Source organism: Rhinolophus hipposideros, assembly GCF_964194185.1.
Source record: "Rhinolophus hipposideros genome assembly, chromosome: 14".
NCBI lineage: Eukaryota > Metazoa > Chordata > Mammalia > Chiroptera > Rhinolophidae > Rhinolophus > Rhinolophus hipposideros.
In genome coordinates, this window is record NC_138060.1 from 10,395,688 (window position 1) to 10,412,798 (window position 17,111).

The 17,111-nt window shown below is 38.4% G+C and overlaps 1 protein-coding gene across 1 annotated transcript in view; it reads left to right on the forward strand.

Annotated features, from left to right (window-relative positions):
* Window positions 1-17,111, forward strand: part of LOC308507234 (cadherin-related family member 3-like) — an 87,897-nt gene that overhangs the window by 17,257 nt on the left and 53,529 nt on the right. Inside the window, exons 3-4 of the mRNA XM_081071938.1 lie at window positions 1,653-1,824; window positions 3,313-3,401. Coding sequence (XP_080928064.1) covers window positions 1,653-1,824; window positions 3,313-3,401 — 261 coding nt within the window. The remainder of the gene's footprint in view (window positions 1-1,652; window positions 1,825-3,312; window positions 3,402-17,111) is intronic.

Genomic DNA, 17,111 nt, shown 5'->3' on the forward strand with positions numbered 1-17,111 from the left:
TACTTGGGTTTCTAACTTCTGAGCCTCAGTTTCCTCATTGGTAGCATAACGATGATAATAGCATTTGCTCTATGAATCAAAGAGATGAAGTGTCCAGTCGGTGCTAAGTGTTCAGTAGACAAGAGCTGTCACGTATGAATGTATTACTGACTTCTTATGGCAGCGGAAGGACAGCACCCAGGCGTTACTGCCATCGTGGTGGTCAGTGAGGTGTGGGGCAGACTGGCAGTGTCCGGGTCAGGTTTGGCCTCTTCCTGCAGCATGTCTTTCCCAGCTGTATTATATAATCTAAGCTTCAGTTGCCTCATCTGTGAAATGGGAGTAATAATAATATCTCCATAACAGTTTTTTTTCTTTTATGTTTAAATAAGGTAAAGAACTGAGAGCAATGCCTGACACAGACAGTGCTCAAAAAATGTTAGCTCTTGTTAGTACAAGGTTGGCAATGTGGCATGACGACCCTTTCTTCTGAGAGTCTGTGATTCTGTTACTAGGAAGGCAGCTATATCCACAGTGTCACGGTGTGATTGAGCATGGACTTTGGTGTCAAAGCCTGGATTCATATCCTGCCTCTGCTCCTTGCTTGGTGATCTCTCTAAGCCTCTGTTACTTCGTCTGTAAAATAAGCATACTAGTAGTACCAATAGCATTGCTTTTTTTCAGGGTTAAATGATGTAATTCCTATTAAACACTTGCAATTAATACATAGTAAGTGCTCAATACATGTAAGCTATTGGTATCATCACCATCATAATAAACAAGGGGTTCATGGTTTGACACAGAACATCCAAAGACAATTGGCAAACCCTTTTCAGTAGATTTTGCAACGTAGTAAAATCTTTACCAATGAGAAAGCTTTAGAAATCAAGCATTTCCTAACCTACCTGCATCATGCCAGACATGGAAAGGACATTAGTGACAGAACATTCAACACTTTCAATGAGGACAAGGAAATCCAAGTTAGAGACCTGAAGGGTCATGGCCAAAGTCTCAGCGCCATTTCATACTACAGGTGGAACTTGAACCCACTTCTCTGGATGTCCAGCTTCACATGATTCCTGAAGAGAGCAGTTCAGAAATCAGTATGAAACCATGCAGGAAGCATAAAACACATGTGGGGTGACTGAGTGGGGGAGGGCAGGAGGGCTCTTACACTCTCTTTTCATCCATTTATAGGTGCTCAGCGGTTTAGGCTTATGTTAAGGACAAGAGGGTGAAGTCAGATGGAGGCAGGACCACTGCATTTTTCTCCAAAACTTGGCCAAGCTCTTTAACTCTTTAGCCTCAATTTCTGCATTTGTAAAGTGCATCCAGTATTGGTCCCCATTTGCAATAAAAAGAGTAGAATGGCACGTTTGTTAAGTGCTTAGAATGATCCCTTACAAATTAGAGTTGGGAAAGAGATTCAATAAACTTTGTTATCAGGAAGACTAACATGAAAATGTGGGAAGGGTGAAAGAGATACAACATGTATGAATTTTCTGTTGATAGAGGTTTTTAATAAATCAGGTCACCTTACTTCCCATTTTAAGTACAAGATTTTTATCTCTTTTTTTTAACAATGCTGATTCATATTGGGAATTATAGATCTAAACTATCCTTATGAAGCTAGTCATTCACTCCATTATTCTGCACTTCTTTGTTTCATTCAGTTATTCATCACGGGAGTACCCAAGCTGGACTTTGAGACGGTGACTCTCTACTCCTTGATAATCTATGCCAAAGACAACCGAGGGGCGACAGCATCACAGACCATTTTAATACAGATTGCTGATGTGAATGAGCCTCCCACCTTCAGTGGATCCCTTGCTCAGGGAGACCAAGGTACAGAGCTCTTCTCTTGGGGAAAGAAGGATCCAGTCGATACATCCGTGTGGACTTTGTGTCCCGTGTCCTATGTGCTCTCATAGTGTCATGGCTATATGAGGGATAAGGAGAATAATGATAACAAAAGTAATGATAAAGGGCTGCCACTTATCAGGCACTAACTACGTAGCAGGCACTGTCCCCAGAGCGTCAGATGGATTAGTGTATGGAATGCTCCTAGCACTGGATGTAGGTGCTACTTGTATTTATGTTGTATAGATGAGTTAACAGACTTAGGTGAAGCATCTTGTCAGTGTTTCAAAACTTCATTTATCTGTTTGATTATTGGTACTAAAATGATTCCTTTATTCATGTAATTATTTAATTAACAGTGTATCTATGTTATTATTAAGTTTGAAGCTTTGTGGAGGCAGGGATCATATCCTTTTTGCACCCTTTCTCGCTCTCTGATTTTCACCACATGTGAATCTTTCTCTAACTCTTGTCTCTGTCTTTCTCATCTCTGTCTCTTTCTATGTAGTTAAGTATTTAATACTTACATGTGGCTGATTCATGTTTTCTCTTAAAAACATAAACATTTCAGGTTTAGACGTTGAGGTGGCCACTAACCTGGGAGAGGTGCTAATCCTGTGCGAGCCTCAGTTTCCTCATTGGTTAAACTGAGACATTAATACCTTCTTGAGGAAGCTCACCTGAGATAGTGTGTTAATGAGCCAACCATAGTGCTGGGCAAGCAAGTGGAAGCTGAATCAATGTTACTCTTCTTCTATCCCCTCCCCTAGGCAAATAATAAACTCCTCAAGGGCAGATCCAAGGTCAAATGCCATGCTTCTGACTTCTAAAACAGTGAACATGGCACTAGGTTGCTTGTGGACACTCCATAAGCATTTGCTTATGGGACGCCTACGCCAGTGTCTTGGCCATAGTCCAAACAGACCTGTGGATGCCTTTTCCACCCACAAATCCTGCTCCCTCAGTAAAATAGTGCACGAGGGGTCCCCTACTGCCCCAGTGTTCCTGATCCTGGAAGAGTGGTTTGACGAATAAATGTGCAAGTTTGTGGCCCCCGCTGATTTAAAAATGAATAGAAAGAGTGCAAACTTGAGGAAAAGACAGACACTAATAAAATCATCAGACAATATTAATGTATTACTTGTGTGACCTTGAGTCAGTTATTCAATCTTTCTAAATCTCAGTAAAGTGGAAATAATAATGTCCCCAATGATGTCAAGTGCTTAACAATTAGAAAATGTTCAACATTGTTATTGTTTAAATTTATAGGTCTCTTTGCTCTATTCCTGACACATGATAGATACTTGATAACTTGTATCTATTATTATCATTATTATTGATCATTATGATTAGTGGGAATCACCCTATAACAACATCTGTGCTGAGCAAGCACAGTGCCTTTAGTTTTATCTAAAATCCAGGAGTGGATGAGGGCTTTTTGGCTTATAATATCTATTATATGTTTTCTGGCAGTTACTGAGATTTATATCCTAGAAGACACTGCCCCGGGCACAATCATTTACAGAGCAGCAGCCAAGGATCCAGAAGATGCTGTTTTGGAGGTAATTTATAGTTTGGGGCAGAAAATATCAGTGCCTGGTAGTTTTATTTATGACTATATTCACATATAAAGCCACAGAGACAATCAGATCTTTTATACCACAATTCATGTTCCAAACATACCTTTTGCTTCAAATATCAGGACACTTCAGGTGAAAATGATTGTGGCTGGGTTGTCTGGGTAATTGCTTCTCTTTTAGTCTATTCCACCCTGTGCAGGCAGGCCCAGCGAATCCTTAGGTAATTTGACAAAAGCTGCCAAGCCATTTCATTTTGTTCTTGGCTACACACTCACTGTTGAGAAACAATACAGCTTTCTGGTAGAATTAATTTATATTTCAAAATGCTGGGTCTCATCCTTGGGCTTTACAATGCCCCAGAATGCACTTGTTTTCAGGATAGGTGTCTCCCAGTTCTAGAAACCATGAGGGCGAGGAAACTATGAACTTGGTGCCAAGAGGCTTGGATTTAAATCCTAACTTTAATGCTGCAAGTCATCCAACATTTCTGCCCTTCTGTGTTAACTATAAAATTGTGGAAAGGATATCTGTTTTGTCTTCTCTCCTATCGCTTTCTCTCCTAATGGACTTGAAAGTAGTTTTTAAACTGTAAAAGATCTTACACTTGACAAAATTTGTATTTCTATCTTAATTTTTGATGCCATATGGAATGATTATGGCATTATTAAGGTATAACATTTTCAACTAGTGGACTGATGGTAGACAAGAATATCATGTTTTTTATTTTTTAATGTATCACTTTCCCAAATTGGCTGAAAATTAGAGAATGATACATGTTAATGCTATACTTTCAATACTTACAATTTACTGATAATGCTACTGAGTGCTTATTCAAGGCAAATTAACTTTCACAATATTTTCTTTAAACAGATAAATGGTTACTAATATTTGAGGCACTGTCCACATGGCTTTTAAAAGTACTGAATATACTCAAGTAATGACATGCAAAAACCCAGTGTTGTTGTCAAGCTCCTCTTTCCCCCGACTATTTGTCTCAACCTCTTACCAATAAAACAATCCCACATCCAATATGGGACTGGAAAGGTCACAGCTTCCTTTACAACATGCAATTAAGCCACCCAATCATGTCTATTCCTCCAAATCACCATGTTCAAGATTATAGTGTTGAATCCAGCACTGAGCAGTTCCAGCCATAAGAGAATCAGACACCAGGTTGCAATTGTGTCCCTGATGCTCTCCATGCATCTCACCCACCATGTTGACATTTTAGGGTGGAAAGCGCATCACAGTTCAATAGGGTTTAGCGATGCCTCTAACATGCAATTACAATGACTTACTAGCCAATTAACGGAAGTAATTTATTTCAAATGAAGGACTACCAAAGGCTTGTTCATACAGATGAAATGCTTCTGGCCCTGGCTGTATACTTTTCTTAGAAGAGAACTGGATCCTGGGCCATATATAGAAGGCTAATGCAACATTCTTTGTGAATTTTACCAAACATGGAATGACATTTCAGTGTGGAGGTAGGCTGTGGAAACTTACATTTAGACACATTCCTGTACATATATCCTTCTGACACAGTAGGTCAGACCAAATGTGTTATTCAAGCAATCATGACTGGGCAATAACTTTCATTTGTTTGACCCTTTATATTAATTCAGAGAAAAGCTTGCTCTATTCTGGGGAAGAGCTCACCACTGCTTTGGAGCCTGATGTATGATGATAATAATGACGACTTTAATAACTCTTAAGTCTTTATCAGGAATCCTCATTTAAAATTGAATCCCTATGTGATTTCTGAAGTAGATGCTATTATCTACCATAATATTAAAAAATGGATCAATAAGCTAGAGTATTATGTCTTTAATTTACAGATGAGGAACATTAGGCTATTAGAGATGAAGCAATTTGCCTAAAGAATAAGCAGTGGAGTTGTGAGTCAAACCAATGTTCATTTTGCTCTAAAGCCTATACGTTTCCTATCATATCCATATCATCAATTCCCAAAGTGCTTCCACAAAACCCAAGCTCTACTAGAGAAATATGAGATCCATGAGAAACATAAAAGATCCTCTGATCAAATGATTTTTGGAAATGATATCTATATATCTCCTCTAAATTCAAAATACACAGCATATTAAATGCCCTGAGGAGTTCTCTAATAGAAAGGTGTTTATTTAATCACATTTGCTCTAATTATTTTTCCATAGTACATTTTAAATAAAACGTGACACGTGTTAACATTTTACATAATGTCTAATTAGCATTCTAGAGAGTAGAAAGATTACACTAGATCCCAGTGGAAAATTGATATAATGTGTCATGTCTCTGGGATTGTTATAATGATGAAAGTTGAAATTCCAAGTGAGAACCTGATTCGTAGTAATTCATGTAATGAGTGGATTTCATCCATATCTAAGTTCCAGGACTAAAACTTTCCATGCCATCATATTGTGCTGATGCTTTAAGATCCCTGACACTCTGGTTCTGGGGGTATTTCAAGATATAGAAAAAGTGGGACCTCTTATCATGAACAAATTGAAAATCGATTACTTTTCTTGGACATATCAGGGCAAACGAGCACTTCAAAATCTGGAGAAACAGTTGAATCCAGGGAGTCACAGAAAGTTCTGCTTACTTGCAGCAGAAACTGCTAGAGCCATAAACTGGTATAAAGAGTTACATGGTAATTTTGATGAATTGCTGGAGGCTGAGTACAGACTAGTATGAGAATGAGAAACTTCTGGGTACTGCAATCTTAGGGGGCCATACACTTTCATAGGTTTTACCATCAAGAACTCCATTAGGTTCTCACAGTGAAGATCCAAGTAAAATCACCTTGTGTCTTTGGAAGAGAGAGAAGAAAAGAATCATTGTGAAATAAACCCAGAGCCTTCTCCATAACAAAGGCCTACTCTTCAGGGAGAAAGAATTTTCCTGAGCCTTATCTCACCTGGGTTACACAGACACACACACACACACACACACACACACACACACGCACACCCCTAGGCAAATTATATTCAAGGTTCAGAAAACCAAAGACAAAGGGAAAAATCTTGACAGAAGTCACAGGGGAAAAACATCTTGCCTATAGAGGAACAACAATAACAAATACAGCAGACTTCTCAATAGAAGCCATGCAAGCAGGAAGAAAGTGGAATGAAATATTGAAGATGTTGAAAGAAAAAGGAGTCAATAAAGAAGTACATATCCATTGAAACTACCCTTCAAAAGCAAAAAAGAAATAAATAATTTCCCAGACAAGCAAAAATTGAAGAAATTCATTACCAACATACCAGAACTGCAAGAAATGTTAAAGGAAGTTCATCAGCAAGAATGGAAAATCATGTAGGTCAGAAACTCAAATCTACATAAAGAAAGCAGGAGCATGAGAGAAGAAATAAATAAAGGTAAAATAATATTTTTAATTTATTACATTTAATTAGATAAATTAAATGTGTTAGAAGATTATTTCTTCACTTATCAATAATATATTGATAAGTGAAATGAATGACGCAATATCCTAATGACAGGAGGGAGAAATTGGAAATACTCTGTTATAAGATACCTACACTATCTATAAAATGATGTAGTGTTATTTGAAGCTACATTTAGGTTAGTGAAAAATGTGTTTTGGCAACTCTGAGACAATAATTAAAATTTTTTAAAAATACATATAATTAATATGCTAACAGAAGATTAATGGAATCATGTAAAATGATCAATTAAAACAAAGAAAGTAGGGGGAATAAAAACAAAGGATAAATACAATGAAAAGAAAACAGTTACAAACACGGTAGATATTAATTCAGATAATCCAAATGGTCCTAATGCACCAATTCAAAGACAAAAATAGACTGGATTTTTTAAAAAGGCCCAACTATATCTTGTCTGCAAAAAAACCCTCCTTTAAATATAAAACTCAAACAAGGTCAAAGTAAAGAGATAGAGAATGATATACCCTGTTAACACCAATCCAAGAATAACTGGAGTAGCTATATTAATTTCAAACAAAAAATGGAGAGTGGGCAGCTAGGGAATACCCAAAAATGACCAGTCAGCAATGGGATGATTAAAAAATGGCTACAGCTAGAAGACCCACCTCCTTTCCCACATTGCAGTAATGAAATCCCTCAGTGACTTGAGGCTGACCCTACTCTTCTCTATAGAGGTCTTCCTGATGCTTCCCCGGGACTCACCTCTACCCCAACTCTCCATGTCACACCCCACATATTACAAATCCCATCCACCATGGCCAGAGTGACCTTAACCTTCCTGGTTCAGTGGTGGTGAGGGGGTAGCATGTGACTTTCTTTATTGTGTATCACATTGAAAGTCAATTTTGGAAGACTAAATACATTATCTCAATTCATTTCCGCTTTAAGAGTCCTGCTTTTTGAGGCAGTGTAGATATCCCTGAACAAGAAGCGGGGGAGAGAGGTATCTTGCTCAATATGTATTTTGTCTTTTTCCCCCCTTCTTCTGCCTGCCCTCCACCCCACTCCGGTTCAAGCCGTTGTTTCTCAGTCTAGTTGTGTAGGACACAGCTCCTTGGCCCATGCTGGTATTATGAGCCTTGCGCTCCCCTGGCTGAGGCAGTCAGTTGCTAGGTTGACAGTCGACCATTGGTCGCTCACGGCTGCTCTCACTGGCTGCCTGCCGCTCACGCTGGCCACCAGCCACTCCTGGCTGCACACGGTAGCCCATGGCAGCACAGCAACCCATGGCAGCTCATGGTAGCCCAGCTCCAGGGAGAGCCATTGTTCACAATCTTAGCTGTAGAGGGCGCAGCTCACTGGCCCATGTGGGAATCGAACCGGTGACCTTGGTGCCCGGAACACTGCGCTCCAACTACCTAAGCCACTGGGCCGGCCCCTGTCTTTTCTTTTCTTAATGGTGAAATAAAAACATATTCCCTAAAAATTGTCTTTCAAAATATTGTGTTGTATCTTATAGTGTCTATCAAAATAGTTGATTACCACCTTGTGAAAATAAGCCCAGTCTTTGAGAACGAGCAGCATGTTGGGACAGTGGAGAGAAATGAGAGTGGGGTTGAAAGTAGGAGGATGGAATTGGTATTTCCACGAAATAAGGTTTAATATTGCCATTTCAAGGTAAAAGATTTCATTCAAGTTACCCCAAAGTTAATGACAAGACTTAGCATTTAGATCTTAGATATATATTGTCATTTCAATAATAAACTCTTATTTTCTTTTGGGAATTATATCATTAGCCTAAGAAAATAATCAGCATTCTAATAACTTGTTGGAAAGATTTTTTTTAATCCTAATAAAGAATAATGTTTGAAAGTTTTATAGTAGCCCTTGAAAGATAAAAAGATATGTCATTTAATGACAAATAAAAATCTATTTCTATGGTTTCATTATTTTTCCCTCTTTGAAAAAATAAGTGCAATGAATCAATGTAGGCCACAGATTACATATGGAAATAAACAATGTTTTCCATTCAGTCAAGTTTATTGACTGAAGGCTAACAACAATAAGATTTTAGGGTAAAGTGATATTTGGAAAGTCTAAGAGGCATGATTGGTGGTGAAATCATCAAATGATTCAACAGTTATGCTGCAGTAAAGCTTATAATTACGGATCTGAGGGTTTTAATTATATACTCCTATTTTATAATTCAGCTGTAAAACAAGCATTAAAGGGGAGAAAAGATGAGTCTTATAGAGTTAGAAATCAGAATATATGAATTTTGCTTTATAATTTGGGTGCCAATTCTAGTTTTAATGGGTTGAGATTTTTTCCAAATATTTTTATTAAAAATATAGTTAACATACAATATTATATTAGTTTCAGCTGTACACAATAATTATTCAACATTTATATACCTAAAGAAGTTATCACCATAATAAGTCCAGCAACCACCTGACATCATAGCATGCTATCACAATATTACTGACCATATTCCCTATGCTGTATGTTACATCCCCGTGACTTATTTGTTTTATACCTGGAAATTTGAACCAATTATTGCCCTGCACCTTTCTCCCACCTTTAACATTTTTCATTTACAGTTGATATTCAATATTATTTTATATTTCAAGTGTACAGCATATGGTTAGACATTTATATAATTTAAGAAGTGACCCCCTTGACTAATCTAGTACTCACCTGGCACTATATGAGGTCTGATAATTAAATTAGTGAACTTGGTACCGTGTACTTACATTGGCAGCACTGTACAAACAGCTCGGTAAGGTTTCATAACCTTGGTATATCAGTGTTTCACAGCTGTGTTCATGTCAATGTGTGGCAGTGTCTTCCTGAGTGGCATTCATTATTGTTGTTGAGTATTTTTGTGTGTCGTCGCGAGAATGCTTGAGTTTGAGTTGGAGCAACAAACAAACATTAAATTTCTTGTTAAACTTGGCAAGAGTGGAAGTGTAATCAGGGACATGTTAGTCCAAGTTTATGGGGTAATGCCGTGAAGAAAACAGCAGTGTACAAATGGATTAAATGTTTTTCTGAGGGGAGAGAACATGTCACTGATTAAGAGAGGTCAGGGCAGCAGTAATAAGCAAAACTGATGGAAACATTGCAAAAATCCATCGATTGTGTGTCAAAATCGTCAGCTGACTGTGAGAAGCATAGCAGACCAAGTGAAATAGATAGGGAAACAGTTAGGAAAATCTTAACTGAAAACCTTGGCATGAGAAAGGTGTGTGCAAAAATGGTCCTGAAGGAGCTCACCAATGAACAAAAGTAAAGGAGGGTCAAAGTTTGCCAAGACCTTTTGGAGAGGCAAGACGATGTTATGGGCCATGTTATCACTGGTGATGAAACATGGGTGTACCAATATGACCCTGAAACAAAGCATCAAAGTGCACAATGGAAATCAGCCAATTCTCCACGACCAAAATTTTCCATTAGCCTAAATCAAGAGTCAAAATGATGTTGCTAAACTTTTTTTATATCAGAGGGATTATTCATTATGAATTTGTACCAACTAGACAAACAGTTAACCAAGTTTACTATTTGGAAGTGCTGAAAAGGCTATGTGAGAAAGTTAGACAAAAATGACCTGAATTTTTCACCAACAATTCATGGCTCTTGCATCACGACAATGCACCAGCTCACACGGCACTGTCTGTGAAGGAATTTTTAGCCAGTAAACAAATAACTGTATTGGAACACCCTCCCTACTCACCTGATCTGGCCCCCAAGGACTTCTTTCTTTAACCCAAAGATAAAGGAAATATTGAAAGGAAGACATTTTCATGATGTTTTCAGGACACCAAGAGTAATCCAGATGACAGATCTGATGGCCATTCCAGAAAAACAGTTCCAAAATTGCTTTGAAGGGTGGACTGGGCACTGGTGTCAGTGCATAGTTTACCTAGGGGAGTACTTTGAAGGTGGCCATAGTGATATTCAGCAATGAGGTATCTAGCAATTTTTCTAGTTCACGAACTTAATTGAGAAATCTCATACATAGTTAGTATTACCATATTATTGACTATATTGCCTATGCTTTACTTTACATCTCCATGATTACTTTGTAACTACTAATTTGTACTTCTTAATTTCTTCACCTTTTCACTCTGCCTTTCAACCCGCTTTCCATCTATCACACCTATGAATTAGTTCCCATCTGACACCATACCTAGTTATTACAATATTATTGATTATACTTCTTATGATATACCCTACATTCCTATGACTACTTTGTAACAACCAATTTGTACTTTTTAATCCCTTCCCATTTTTCACCCACAACCCCAACTCCACTCGGATCTGGCAACCATCAAAATGTTCTCTGTATCTATGAGTCTGTTTCTGTTTTGTTTGTTTATTTTTGTTTTTAGAATCCACATATAAGTGAAATCACATTGCATCTGTCTTTCTCTGTCTGACATACTTCACTCAGCACAACACCCTCCAGGTCTATCCATGCCGCTACAGATGGCAAGAACCCATTCCAGGGCCAAGCAATATTCCATCATATATATGTACCACCTCCTCTTTATCTATTCTTCTATGACACCCAGGCTGCCTCCACATCTTGACCATTGTAAACAATGTTGCAATGAACATATGGATGTACACGTCCCCTTGAAGTAGCATTTTGGGTTTCTTCAGATAAATATCTTGAAGTGGGATGACTGGGTCCTTCATTATCTTTTGTCATAGCCTTTGTTTTAAAGTCTGTGTTGTCTGGTGTAAGTATTGCTGCTCTAGTTTTTGTTTGTTTGTTTCCATTTTCATGAAATGACTTTTTCCAATGCTTTACTTTCAGTCTGTGCGTGTCTTTCAATCTGAAGTAAGTCTCTTGTAGACAGCATATGTAAGGGTTTTGTTTTTCTTATCTATTCACCCATCAAATATTTTTGATTGGAGCATTTAATTGACTTACATTGAAAGCAATTGTTGATAGATATGTAGTTATTGCTATTTTATTATTCAAATTTTTTATCTTTTTCTTTTTCATCTTAAAGAAGTCTAATATTCTTTGTAATACTGGTTTGGTAGTAATAAACTCCTTTAGCTTTTTCTTGTCTGGGAAGCTCTTTATCTGTCCTTTGATTTTAAACCATAGCCTTGCTGTGTAGAGTACCCTCAGTTGTATTTCTTTGTTTTTCATCACGTTGAATATTTTGTACCAATTCCTTCTGGCCTGCAAAGTTGTTGAGAAATCAGCTGACAGTCTTATGGGAGCTCCCTTATAAGTTACTAGTTGCCTTTCTCATGCTGCTTTTAAGATTCTCTCTGTCTTTAACTTTTGCCATTTAAATTATACTGTGTCTTGGTGTTGTCCTCTTTGGGTTAATCTTTTTTTGGGACTCTGCACCTCTTGGGTTTGTATGTTTATTTCCTTCACCAGGTTAAGGAAATTTTTTTTGTCATTATCTCTTCAAATAGATTCTCAATCCCTTGCTTTATCTCTTCTCTTTCTGGTACCCCTATGATGTGAATGTTGTTATGCTTGATGTTGTCCCAGAGGTCTCTTAAACTATTCTCATTTTTTTGGATTCTTTTTTCTTTTTGCTGTTCTGACTGGGTGCTTTCTGTTAACTGTCTTCCAAGTCACTGATCAATCATCTGCTTTATCTAGTCTGCTGATAATTCCTTTCTAGTGCATTCTTCATTTCAGTCATTGTATTCTTCACTTCAGACTGTTTTTTTTTTTAATGGTTTTTATGCCCTTTTTCGTGCTTGCTATCTCTTTGTTGAAGTTTTCACTAAGTTCTTTGAGCGTCATTATAACCATTGTTTTGAACTCTGTATCTGTTAGGTTGCTTGTCTCCATTTTGTTTAAGTTTTTTTTTCTGGAGTTTTCTCCTGTTTTTTCATTTGGTATGTATTTTTTATTTCCTCATTTTGGCTGCCTCTCTATTTTTGTTTTTATGTATTAGGTAGGGTTGCTATGTCTCCCAGTCTTTCTGGGTGGTCTTATGCCATAGGGATCCTTTGGGGCCCAGTGGCACAGTCTCTCTGGTCATCTGAGCTGGGTGCTCAATGAGTGTCCCTTGTGCGGTTGTGTGTGCCCTCCTGTTATAGTTGAGCCTTGATTGCTATTGGTATGTCAGTGGGTGAGATTTACCCTCAGGCCGATTGGCTTTGGGATTTGGCCATGTCCACAGCTTATGGGCTTACCCCATGGAGCAGGATTTTCCCCAGCATGCTCTCATGTCTGTTGAGACCCCCTTTGTGTATGCTGCTTGTGGGGCTAATTGGGTGGTGCTCTGCTATAGTTTGATGCCAGCCTCCAAGTATGTTGGTTCTGGGGCCTCTTGTGAGAGGCTTTGGTGCAGGCCCAGGTCAGCCACTACCTGTGTGACTGACTGGAGACTACCTAGTAGGAGCTACAAAACAATCCATGGTCGGTCGCAGCCTGTGCTATACCTGGAGGCACATGGGAGAAGCCATGCTGCAAACCGAGGACATTTGCCATCAGTACCTGATCTAGGGTAGCTCTGAAAAAAGCCAGGACACTCCTCGGTCTGCTTCCACCTCCTACCTCCCATAAGGTTTAGTCACTGAGAAAGCCTCCTTCAATAAGCAAATTAGGTGAGGCAGGGTCTCAGTGAGTGGGTCTCAACAGGGTGGAATAGCAGAGCTCACCAGGCCAATCAGATTAAGATTTATCCTGTGGGGGTGGGCTCAACATGGGAATGATGGCACCCACCTGCTGGCTGCACAGGAGCAGAGCCCCACACAGGGAAAATGGGACTGTCCCTCTAGTCCTCATCCCAAAGTTACACATCTCAGTCTCTCCCCATATGTCTCCAACGTCACAGAGTCATTGTCCCTCTGCTGGAGCCCAGGGTAAGTGCCTGCCCAGGCCCTTGAGGAGGATGTCTGGGTTTCCCGCAGCCTTCCATCCTACCAGAAGGTCGGAATCTCCACTTTTTCATAACCAGAAGTTGTGGGGGCTTCTCTTCCCAGCACCAGTACTCTGGGTTGGAGACCCTGATGTGGGGGGCTAGGGTCTCTTGCTCCTTTGTGGGGAACTCTGTGGGGGAGATATCTCCCCCAATTTTTAACCAACACACATGGATGTGGGACCAGCCATTTTGCGTCTCTGCCCCTTCTACCAGTCTCAATGTGGCCTCTTTATATCCTTTGTTATAAGCCTTCTGTTCAGCTAGACTTCAGATGGTTCTCTAGGCTGATTGTTCTATAATTTAGTTGTAATTTTGAGATGTTCAAGGGATGAGGCAAGCACAGCGTTGATCTACTCTGCCATGTTGGATCTCCTTAATGGATTATTTTTAAGTATAATCATTTTAGGGAAAAGGTCCATGTTGTCTTTTGACTAACATCTATATTTTCAATTTTTGTAAGTGTCGTGTGTGTGGGTGGGGGAAGCACATCAGATAGGTAAAATGTATCCAACTGTTGGTAGTATTAGGTCATGTCATTTCTACATATTTTGCAAACATAATACATAAATGTGAGTCTGTATCTTCTTTTTGTGAGCCTAATCACTCAGAAAGTATATTAGGATCCTTATGGTTGCAACTTAGAGAAAACTTGACCCAAATGATAATTTTGGCTGCAATAACTGAAAAGACTGGGCTTCCAGCACAGCTGAATTCTGGGTTCACATGATGTAAGCAGGAAATGATGTAAGTAGGTTAACTATAAGACCCATGATCTTACCCATTTGGTAACAACCAGAGGGCAGGAATTCGAGGCCCTATAGCCTAACAGTTTCAGACCCGCTTGAAGCTCCTTCCCTGAGTTCAGGGAATCTCAATGGGTCTGTTTGGTTCATGTGGTAACCTTTAACCAATTACTGTGGCAAGGTAGGATATAATGCACCAATTGGTTTAGGCCTAGTTCACATTCCTCACCAGGAATCTTAGGAGGAAAAGATTTGAACTGCAAAATCACAGGGATTGAGAATGAAGGAGGTTGATTTAGCAAAGTGCTGCTATTATAAGTACCTGAATAGAAACTCTACAGTCCAAAACCAAATGCTGCTCATTCTAGTGAGATTATCTGTATTGAATCAGCCTATCAAAACTTGCCAAATCTTCCTTAATTTTATTTGGTGTAGACAGAGCCTGTTTATAATTTGAAATTTTCAAAATTTCTTCTCATTTTGTCCATGTTGATCAATATTAAAACTATATTCCCCTGAAAACATTTATAGAAATAGAAATGGTTCAAAACAGTTAACTTTTAGTGTGGGTTATTGTTTGGCAAAGAAATAATTTCTTCTTGCTATTTGATAACAGTAATCATACTTTGTCATCATTTTAAAAATGCCTCTCAGGAAACTGTAAGGTCCATAAAAGCAGAAATTGGGTCTGTGTTATTCACAACAGTGAGGTGTCTATGAAGTGCTTAATAAATAAAATAAACTTAAATCAATGAAAAATAAAATAAAATATTTTCCCAGAAAATTGCTTTAAAGGTTTTGGCATTTAATAGAACTTTCAAATATTGAAAACACGTATTAACTGCCTAGCAGTTAGAACTCTTTTGAAACCTCTATTCTTCCATTTTATGAATAATTCTTGAGTGACTATTCTGTGTATACTGTTCTAGGTGCTGAGAATAAAAGATTGAATAAACATTGAATAAGGCATGTAAACTCATGGAGTTTACAATTTAGTGAAGGAAATTGACAACAATCAAAAGTACAAATAAATGATATGATGTCAGATAGTAAGTGGTGTGGAAAAAAAATAAAGTGGAGCAAAGGGAAAGAAAGTGATGAGATGGCGCGATGGCATGTATTATTTTGGATAGGATAATTAGGAAGGTCTCTCCAAAGAGATGATATCCAATCAAAGACCTGAATGAAGTGAGGGAGGAACTATGCATATACCCTGGGATAGGGTATTGCAGACAAAGACAACAGTAAGTGTAAAAGCCCTGAGGCAGAAACAGACTTAACATATTTAAGGAACTACAATAACTTCAGTGTGACTGAAAAGCAAAAAGTGAGAGGGAGAGTTAGAAAGATGATGGTGGCAATATAGCCAGCATAGCAGCCTAATTACAAAAGCCACTTTAAACATGGGTAAGGACTGAATTTTATTTTGATTAAAGTGGGATTTTCCTGGAAATTTTGGGGCAGAAGAATAAATGATATTATTTACATTTTTAAAAGATCATGCTGGATTTTGTGTGAAAAATATTGACTGTAAAGAAGCAAGATGGGAAGTAGAGAGACCATTTAGAGAGGATTGCAATAGTTCAGGTGAGAGATGATGGTGGCTTGGTCTAGAATGGTGGCTTGGGGTGGTGAGAAGTCATTGGAATTTACAATTTTTTTCCCCATTTTATTATGAAAAATTTCAAGTGTGTAGAAAAGTTGAAATAGCTGAAAAATTGAAAGAGTGAACATCCGTAAACCCCTACACTAGGTTCTATAGCTAGTATTTTACCATGTCTTTATGATCATACAACTATCCACCCTTGTATTCATCCATGAGTCACTCTTATTTCATTTAGGTATCTCAAAGTGACATATACAGCACCCTTCACTCCTAAACAAGGCAATTTGCATATATTTTAAAGGTGACGTTTATAGACTTGTGGACAAATTGGACATAGGGTTTAAAGGAAAAAGGGGAATCAAGACCATTTCTAGGTTTTTGGTTGGAACAACTCTTGAAGAGGAATGGGGTTGAGAAGGAAAATCAAGTGCTTTGTTTTAGACCAATTGAGATTGATAAGCCAGTTAGACATCCAGGAAGAGTAGGCAGCTCCATTAAAATTTTTGGAGCTCAGCAAAAACTCAAGGCTGGAGCATCAATTTAGATTTACCAGTTAACACTTAGTATTTAAAGATTGAAATGAAATGAGATTACCTAGGAAGTAAGTGTGGATATAAGAGAGAAGAGAAAAAGTTCAAGGACTAAGGCTGAGGGGATGCCCCACATTCGGAGTTAGAAAGAGGAAGAGGACTGAGTAAATAAAACTGAGTAGGATCAATAAATAAAAAAGGAAAATCCGGAGAGTTGAGTGTCTCCCAGAAGCACAAATGGAAATATTTCAAGAAGAAGGGACTGAGTGAGTACTGCTGAACTCTTGAGGTGATGAGAGCTGAGATTACTGATCACTGCAGGTGGCAATGTGTTAATTGCTGGAACTCAGATAAGTGTCTGGCACATAACAAGTGTTCAAATGAGTAATGCATAGAGAACTTTGGTGACCTTGATAAGTGGAGTATTTCAGTGGAATATTAAGAGTGAAAGTCTGTTGGAAGAAGCTTCAAGAGAATCAGAGGTGAGGAGACTAGGAA